Source organism: Sinocyclocheilus grahami, unplaced genomic scaffold (genome assembly GCF_001515645.1).
Source record: "Sinocyclocheilus grahami isolate Dianchi unplaced genomic scaffold, SAMN03320097.WGS_v1.1 scaffold1323.1, whole genome shotgun sequence".
Taxonomy (NCBI): Eukaryota; Metazoa; Chordata; class Actinopteri; order Cypriniformes; family Cyprinidae; genus Sinocyclocheilus; species Sinocyclocheilus grahami.
This window is the reverse complement of record NW_015506502.1, coordinates 135,886-145,915: the sequence shown is the minus strand read 5'-3', so window position 1 is coordinate 145,915 and position 10,030 is coordinate 135,886. Positions and strand designations below refer to the sequence as shown.

The 10,030-nt window shown below is 36.9% G+C and overlaps 1 protein-coding gene across 1 annotated transcript in view; it reads left to right on the top strand.

The window, feature by feature from the left end:
- The first annotated feature begins 4,893 nt into the window (after positions 1–4,893).
- The window catches only part of LOC107569208 (DNA polymerase zeta catalytic subunit-like), a 111,230-nt gene continuing 106,093 nt past the window's right edge, over positions 4,894–10,030 (top strand). Inside the window, exon 1 of the mRNA XM_016255229.1 lies at positions 4,894–5,455. Coding sequence (XP_016110715.1) covers positions 5,317–5,455 — 139 coding nt within the window. The 5' untranslated portion in view covers positions 4,894–5,316. The remainder of the gene's footprint in view (positions 5,456–10,030) is intronic.

Sequence of the window (10,030 nt, the reverse complement as noted above, 5' to 3'; positions counted from 1 at the left end):
TCCCTCTCATTCTGAACCAGTACAAATACGTGCACGCATTGCGCGTGTTTTGCTTGCTTCATGAGTGTTTCTGTATTATATGAGTGGCTTTGGAAAATAAATCACTGCACATTTCAGATGAAAAAAACGCGACTTCTATTTTTGAAAATATCACAGTTTGGAGATTTATAACGAGTGGTTCCCTGCGTTTTTACAGCAAATCGCATGACTTAGTTACAGTACTAAGCCGCTGCAATGGAGCAGCTCTAACGCTATTAAATTAAAGATAATGTAGGCTACCATAGAGAGAGAGAAAAAATTAACAGTGAAAGTAACAAAAACTTGTAAAATACATTTTAATGGGCATAATTAAGTGTGAAAATAACAGAAGGATATACAGTCAAACCAAAAATTATTCAGAGACCAGATATAATTTTTGATATAATTTTTACTAGTGGGTGTTTGACACTATAGTTAATTTATGTAAAGTGAGGATAGCAAAATAAACTAAATTGTCATATATTATACCCAAAAATCTTCATACAGTGGTCTACCAGTAAAATTGATTCAAATTTGGGACCAAAAATTATTCAGACCGAGTCTGGGAAAAAATTGAAGTTCAGTTTTGCATGAACCTGATTGACAGCATGCTCAGGAGAATATTTGCTGTCATTAAGGCTAAGGGTCAGCCGACAAAGTATTGATAGTTGTGTAAATATTGACAGCTGTATGAATAATGTTTGGTTTATTGAAATCCATTACATACCTTTCTATCAAAGTTATCTGACATTATCAAGCTGAATTTGTTCTGACACAGTTTAACTCTGAGTTCTTGTCATATTTTATTACCATTTTCTAAACTATAGCGAATAAACTGTGATAATGTGAGGAATGTTGAAGGTGTCTGAATACATTTTTATTTGAATGTATCTGTTTGATAAATTAAGTTAACCAACTAACCTTATACATACTGTTTCTGTACCCAATATTTAAAAAATGTACAAATGCAATGAAAATATTGGTATCGGTACTCGGTATCGGCAAGTACCAAAAATAAACGTATCAGTATCGGGCGAGTACTGGAAAAAGTGGTATCGGTGCATCCCTATTAGGCTACATAAGATCATTTCTAATCGACCTGCAGTGATTGAGGCATTTCACCCGGAAGATAGTGCTGTGGACATCAGAGATGTTGACCTCTTCTTGGAAGATACTCCAGTCCAGCGTAGCCTAGGAGTGTCCTGGAACATAGCATCAGATACCTTTACCTTCCAAGCTGTTGATGACAAGAAGCCATTTACCCAGCGAGGTGTACTGTCAACAGTAACCAGCCTATATGATCCCTTCGGTTTCATTTCTCCTATTACCACCAAGGGCAGGCTGTTGCTTAGGGAACTCTCTGCACAGGCTGAAGACTGGGATTCCCCATTACCAGATGACATAAAGCCAGAATGGATAAGATGGAGGAACTCCTTACAGAGTCTGCAAGACCTAAAGATACAGCATACTTTTTCATCTTTTCCTACTTCAGAGCTTCAGTCAAGGGAGCTGTGTATATTAGCTTATCTGAGATCCACATCTCAAAAGGGTCAAACAGATCTTGGATTTGTGTTTGGAAAGACAAAGTTGGCACCACAGCCAGATCTCACTGTTCCAAGATTGGAACTGTGTGCTGCAGTTCTCTCAGTTGAGATTGCAGACATGGTTGTTGAAGAAATAGGCTTGCAGTTCAACAGTATCCAGTTCTTCACTGACAGTAAAATTGTTCTTGGATATATTCACAATCAAACAAGACGTTTTTATGTTTATGTGAAAAACAGAATCCAACGTATTCTTCAGTCATCTGAAGTCATCTGAAGCTATACCCACCATTCTCTCCCAAGCACCCCCCATAAACAGGAAGTCAGGGGTGGACTAGGTGGAAATTCAATTCACAGCCCAAAATGAATATCAAAATAAAAGTCATAAATTTAAATATTAAGTCCAACACAGTGCTTCTATGAACAGTAAAACTATGTTAGTGCAACTAAGCAAATGAAGAGAATGCAAGCCCAAATGTACTGAAAAGCTTCTTTCTCCAGTAGCCCCTAACTGCAGAACACAAGATCCAGGGGGTGGAGATTGGTAGGTTTACTGGTGGAGATGGGTGGGTTTAGGGATCAGGAGGTGGAGACAGGTTGGTTTAGGTGGGAGGAGTTGGATCTGGATCCAACCACGCCCCCTGGATCTTGTGTTCTGCAATGAGGACCATCTCTCTCTGTAAGAGAAAGACGGTTTATGCAATGTTAAAAGTAGAGCTTACCCACATGAAAATTGTTTCTAACATGTGAAATGAAATGTTATTTGTAATGCAGAAAGACAGATTTTAATGTGTTTGAAGTTTTATTCTCATCAAGTTTTCTTAGAACTTGGTTCTTGCCTAAAAAGATGGGTTTATGATGTTTAATACATTTGGCTGCTTTTAGCCGTACCCTGGAGTTGGTTCACCCTCCGCCTATGGTGTCCATATTTGCGATGCATTTGAATGCTAAACTATTATGCTATTTATTATGTAAAACCAGGCTTACTTAATGCACTTAAAAACATCCTCGTCGTGAGCAAATATGTGTTTGGCCCAAGCTCAGGCTGAACGGCACGGATTGTAGGCCTACTTCGCAGTACGCACTATTTAAATTAACCAGTGTATCTATACGTTTGGTTGATTATTTTATTCTGAGAATGAACAGGCTACAACATTTGCAATGCTGTAGGCCTATGTGTGTGCGTGAGGCGCCGGCGCGATCGAACAGCGGAAACAACAACAACAACAAAAAAATACTCCGTAATTTTTGGTCATACAGATCATTCAAAACTGCAATGTGTTTACTCATCTCGGTTTCCTTTCTGTGGACTTTCATAGAGCACCGCACCACACAAATAGTGAATGACGTGACATGTGGCCAAGTATGGTGACCCATACTCGGAATTAGAGTTCTGCATTTATCCCGTCCCACACACCGTGAACACACACCCAGAGCAGTGGGCAGTGAATTTTTGCTGCGGTGCCCGGGGAGCAGTTGGGGGTTTGGTACCTCAGTCGTGGTAATCAAATGTGGGAGAGAGCGCTGTACATTCACTCCCCCCACCTACAATCCCTGCCGGTACGAGACTCGAACCTGCAACCTTGGGTTATGAGGCCGACTCTCTAACCATTAGGCCACAATACTTTCCGTACCCACTGTAGACTATGATTTAATAAAAACAGATTTTGTTATGTTTAGTTAAACTTAATTTTTGTTGCTTGTCTGCACTCGTCCGCCACCTTTTTCCTCTTCTGTGACCCCGCAGCTCTCCGATAGCTTACTGTTAGTGGCACCAGTCCAGGTGTTTCCAGGTTTTACTCATGCTATTTCTCCATGTTGAGAGTTTGGTGTCGCACATATTGCACCTGACTATGCATTCTTATCCTTTTCTCCGATGAACTGAAAATAACAGGAGTGTGTCCATCTCACAAATTTAGAATCCATCTCTGCAGTCATCTCAACCATCTAATTCCAGCAACAGGAAATAGACAAACCATTTTACCCGCAGAATTTTTTCTCTGGTGCTGTTTTGCGGTGTTAGTAAATTCACCACCTAATTTTGAGTTAAAATATGTTGTTGTAACTTGCGTTACTGAGATTGTAACGAGTAATAATATTACCCAAATTTTATTAGTAATGCGTTATATTACTGCGTTACAGCAAAAAGTAATATTCTACTGTAATATTATTACTTTTGTAATGCGTTACTCCCAACACTGGTCCTCAGGTCCTTACACTGGCTTCCAGTTATATTTAGGATTGATTTTAAAGTAGGCTACTTTTACTCATTTATAAATCACTCAATGGTCTAGGATCTAAATACATAGCAGATATGTTCACTGAATATAAACCTAACAGACCACTCAGATCATTAGGATCGAGTCAGTTAGAAATACCAAGGGTTCACACAAAACAAGGGGAGTCTGCTTTTAGTTATTATGCCGCCCGCAGTTGGAATCAGCTTCCAGAAGAGATCAGATGGGCTAAAACCTTAGTCACATTTAAATGCAGACTCAAAACTCATCTGTTTAGCTGTGCATCTATTGAATGAGCACTGTGCAATGTCCGAACTGATTGCACTATATTTTATGTATAATAATTTTCTATTCTTAACTTTTACATTCATTTTAAATCTCTTAAATCAATTTTTAAATAAGTTTCAACGTTTTTAAATTCCTTGTTTTATTGTTGTGATATTTTTTTTATTAATAAATAATTAAATAATAATTATTATATTATATTATAATTTTCTTTTCTTTTATGTAAAGCACTTTGAATGACCATTGTGTATGAAATGTGCTATATAAATAAACTTGCCTTGCCTTATTAACACATGTAAATGAAGAGATGTCAACCGATTTTATTTATTTATTTTTTACTGACCAGATAGGGAATACAGTCGACGCACTCACGTTGAAATATTTTCGGAAACAACGGGGACATTTTTTGACAAAAATAAATAAATAAATAAAAAATCGCCTAACCCAACAGGTAGTAGCAGTAGAAGTAGTAATTTGGTGGAAACGTCTAAGTTAATTATATTGGCTGCGTCTGAAATCGCATACTAAGAAAAAAGTTAAATAAAAGCTCGCGTGGTCCCTCGTTTATTCAATGATATTTTTTGTCATCTCTGTCTGTTCAACCCTATGGTTCAACCACTTTATGAATAGCCTACATGTATACATATATAATCTGAGGCTTTTATTGCATTGTAATTTCCCTGTTATTTCCGCCTAACATGTGCCAATCAGCGCGCTTGTCTTCTTATAAACCAATCCGAAGGCGTCTTGTCTTTAATGCGGACCAATAAGAGTAGAGACAGCGTGGAGCTTCCTTTTCCAGCAGAAGTGAAGTGAACTATCTGACCAAGCGGCTGGGTGCGAAGAATGCTGCAGTGCTCTCTACGTGGATATGGGAGGGATGGGAATGATTAGGATTGCCCAACAGTGTCGAGATCGTATTGCAGTAGCGAGAGTATACATTAGATTTTTCTTTTAAAATGAAATGCGTGTTGTATTTGAATCGTTCCGGTAGGAATTATGGATGTGATTTTTGGAATCACTTGCAGCATAGGATTATCGAATGATTATCGCGATCCATATTTCTGCAAATCACGCTCTGCTTAAAGCCGCCACGGTCCAAGCAGTTCTCTGCAGAAACACAAAACATCGGTGCACCTTTAAGGGAAAGCTAGGATCGACTGCTGCCTGTGCTTTTATTATTATTATTTGTATCATAAATCATCTCATGCTTGCCCTGCAGAACTGAACAGAACATGTTTTCATTGCGGATCGTCACGGCGGATTATTACATGAGCAGTCCGATCAGAGATCTGGACGTCTGTTACTCTGAGTTCAGAGAGAGCGATGTCAAGAAAGTGCCCGTGGTGCGGATCTTTGGGGCCACACCAGCAGGTATGCATGCATTCATTTGTGTGTTCATATAGCGTGAAACATCACCTAACTGTTGACATTCGGGTCTACGGTAAAAACTTTCTCTTTTTGCAGTGTCTGGGTCTGTTGTTTTGTGCATGTGATTAGGAGTAAGGAACACATTTTTTGGTGTTTGGGTGGTTTTGCTCCATACGCCATGTTGTCAACACGTCTGACCGCCATGTGGACGTGTTTACTCCGACCGAATACCCTATGCCATCTCTGTTTGGCCATTCCTATGTTGTATAATAATACAACTTGTATTATCACAAAACCCAAAACCACATATAACGAAAGCAACAAATCACATCTGTGCCGATCTTTGTGTCTGATTTCATAATCATGTGATTGTAACACTGGCTGGCTTTTTCGTTGTGGCTTAAGATTGCAGGGAGAAAGACAGTAAAGAACAGAGGGAGGGTGTGGGGGTCGTTGTTCTGGAGTGGTGATATTAGTGAAAATTAAAATGTATAAAGTCAAATTAAAGTCTCTCTCTCTCTCTCTCTCATTGTTTAAATAACTGCTAATTCATTACAGTTATTACATTTTCTTATTTTTTGAGAACTTCATATTCTTGCATTAAACAAAGTTGACATTTAAATCTCTTAATTACATTTTGAATGCCCAGGTGTTCAGGAGGCACTGTAGTACTGATATATGCTTGACAAAATAATAAATACACTATACCTTGCTAGATCTAAATCATATGTATTATCGTTGTGTGCTAAACCCTAAAATGCTGTTACAGCATTGTCACTTTATACTAATAATTATCAAGTGTTGTTGTCCTGAAAATAATTGAAATTGGTTTTACAAGACATGAAATGTACAGTGTTTTTCTATTAAAATGGAAAATCTATAAAAATTGATAATTATTTGGCTCATCCTGCAATCAAATATTTCACTCCCTAACTCCTCGGATAAGCAAGGAGTTCAGTGGTGGTTCAGTCTTTAGCCGGTTGTGCTCCCGAGTTTACTACTCGTGCTGTAACCATTGCATAGCGTTTATTATTGTACATTTTTCCATATAACTAAAAACTTTGATCATGTAAAGGATTAAAGGAGTTTTATTGCTATTACAACAGATATGTTCCTGACTGTGGGGTTGCTGCTTCCTGCAACTGGCTGTTCTGTCCATTCAGCTAGATGCTATTAAGCTCTAACTTTAACGTGTTGCTTACCACTCTTGCTGTAAGGAAGTACCTTATTATTGTGCATCTGTTCATTTAAAAAAAAAAAAAATTAATTAATATTTTTACATGATCAGTGTTTTAAGAAACTTTAACTTGAATAAGCAGTCAAATTAACATGATCCCAACTGGTGGGTTATGGCCACTTGCACTGACTGCTCAGTCCAGCCAGTCACAACGCAGATGCATTGAAGAGGTTAGTTTTACCTTAGCAAAGGAAATGGGTATAAAGGGGCAGGGCCTTGTGTACATAATAAAGCCACACATCACAGTAAATTTCTATCTATCTATCTATATATCTATCTATTAATATATTTAATATACATTTAATATCTTGTGTTATTTTATGCTCTTGATGAAGATGATGCAGTATAATATGTATAGTTTGCTGCTGTTGATTCTTTACATATGCACAGGTCTTGGTTACATCTAAAAAATTACTTTCAGGAATAAGGCTGCATTGAGTAGCCAGTGTAGGTGACAGTAACCCACAGTCATCATCATAAAAATATTTCAAAATTTTACTGTTTTTGTTTTTGCTGTACTTTGGATCAAATAAATGCAGGTTTGGTGAGCAGAAGAGATTTCTTTAAAAAAAAAAAAAAAAACGTTAAAAATCTTAGTTCAAAAACTTTTGACTGGTAGTGTATATGTATTTAAAATATAATATATTTAATACACCAATGTAATATTAAAATTATGAAAAAGTAGTTTGAATCAATGATTCAAGGACTCCCTCATAAACCTACTGGATGAATCAGCCTTTTTGAATGATTCTCTTGAATAAATGATTAATTCAATTATACATTTAAGTCACTTTTCGCCACCTTGTGGCAAAACAATTAAATCGACAAACATTATGTGGCAGTTACTTTCAAACACGGATTTGCTCTATGATGACGATGTAAGTGTCGTTGCATTATAATGTTTTTGTTAGCCAGTTGAAGCCACTAGATGCGGCGCTGCTGTGTTGTTCATTAAAAATATAGGGGAAAAAGATAACATCAATGCGGAGAAGATCTTGTTTACATCAAAACCGAAACCAAGCCGTTCACACAGAATGCATATTTCACGCATTTTCTAGATGGACATCTATTACTGTTGCACTTGCGTCTCGCACAAAAGAGCCGCATGTTTAGAAAGCCATGTAAAATTAATGCAGGTTTAACTGTGAAAAAAACATATATCGAGACTTTATGGTGGGTTTTTCACCATCCCACTGCATCTCATGTTTTTAAATGAAAAATGTACTCGGTGTGATTGGTTTTCCGCCCTTTGTATTAAACTATGCATACATACATGATGCTGTTTTGTTTATAGTTGTTTAAGCAACTTAATTATAATTGGCTTATAAACATTATTATCGAATATAATTCAAATTTTTATAATATTTAAGTACAAAATTCATATTTAGTTTTTCAGCCATTTTGACAGCCCTAGTTTGAACAGTGTACTTAAAAAAAAAAAAAAAAAAAATTTCTTTCCCATTTCCAAATTTCATCATAAAAATCTTACAAATAAATAAAATAATGCAAACACGTCATTGGACATCATTACATGTGTAAAGAATCAAAATGCATGCGCCATGGATCAGTAAAACGGAATAGCCTCTGCACAGACAATAATGAAATTATTTTAAATACTAAACCATATTGTTGATGGAAATAAAAGGAGAAAAATAAAAGTGGTGGTAATTATTAAAGGGGTCATATGACGTTGCTAAGAAAGAACATTATGTTGTGTATTTGGTGTAATGAATTGTGTTTATGCGGATTAAGGTTCAAAAAACACATTATTTTCCACATACTGTACATTCTTGTTTCTCCTCTATGTCCCGCCTTTCTGAAACGCGTCGATTTTTACAAAGCTCATTGTTCTGAAAAGCGAGGTGTGCTCTGATTGGCCAGCTATCCAGTGCGTCAAACTGGTAATCATTACATCTCTAGTTGTGACTGGCCGAATACCTCAAGCGTGTGACGGAAATGTTACGCTCCTTACCATACTGTGATGCCGTGTCCCGGTGCGATGGGACAAACCCATTACAAATGAGGCATATGTTGCATCCAGTGGGGACATAATTACTGATTATAGTGACTTATACTGTCTTTTTACGTGTTGTTGCATCGCGCGTGTAAACATAAAACCATGTTTGCATTTGTGATCGGAGAAAGGACAAACAACAAGCGCTACTCTACACTGCTCAAAACTCACATTTGAATCACCAGTGGCAAATCCTTTAAATATGAAAGCAACTTGCAGGCTGTGAGACAGCATTATTTGTCAGAGCACCGGCATTGTAGGCTATGCAGGAAACAGTTCTCGTCCTCTGTAAAATGCGTTGCTCACATCTGAATATTTGGGTTGAACTGTTCTGGAACAGTGTTGTAAATACAACTTAACCACTGACTTCTAGTTGTATCCTCTTTTGGAAGACCAAACAAAGTAGTTTCGCATTCACAACAAAACACAGCGTCTCCACAATATGGCAGCGGCAGCAAAAATACTACAGCGAGAGTCAAAGTTACACCTTCTTTCTTTGTGTGAACATTTGGGTGGTGTTATACAAATCGTCCCACACCGTGATGTAGACATGTGGGGGCGTGTTTAAATGAGGTGTTTTAGGAGGGCGTGGACGAGTCTTAACTTTTATAAAGAATATCTCTGGGTTTGAGACTTTAGTCTTTGCAACTTTAGGAATCTTATCTATTCACGAACGGCTTGAAGTCGCATCATATAACCTCTTTAATAATGCATCAATTAATGCCAATGGCTGACAGACATCACGATGTTAAGCTGACGTCTTTTTATTTTTATTTTATTACAGTTTTTATTACGGTAGTTTTCTCTTTATAATGTTATGTATATGACAGTCCCAATTAGGAATGTAATGATTATAGTTTGATGATGAGACAAACTCATTTAGTTTGATGATAAATCATGATAAAATTCCCCACAATTAGTATTACCGTTTCATATTTTAATTATCATTAAAACCGTATTAGATTGCCGTGATTTGAACAACTCACGATAAATAAATACTGTCCCGCATTAAGCTCAGTGTAGCGAATCAGCTCAAAGGGGAAATATGAATAATTAATCATAACTAATTATAATTAATTATAAATATTTAGATCCGCTGTAAGCATTCATTTGAGCTCTCAGTGACAACTGTCTGTTAATTCTAAGAATGTTAATTTCCTGGTTAAGGAAAATAACTTTCTTACTGTACAATACTCAGAGCATGTAGCATAAATCGGCATAATTAGGGACTCCAGTTATGAGCAAACAATGAACAACGTCAAGTGTGATACAATTAAGACTTTATTAACTACATAAACACTTAAACTAGTCTAACATACACACACAC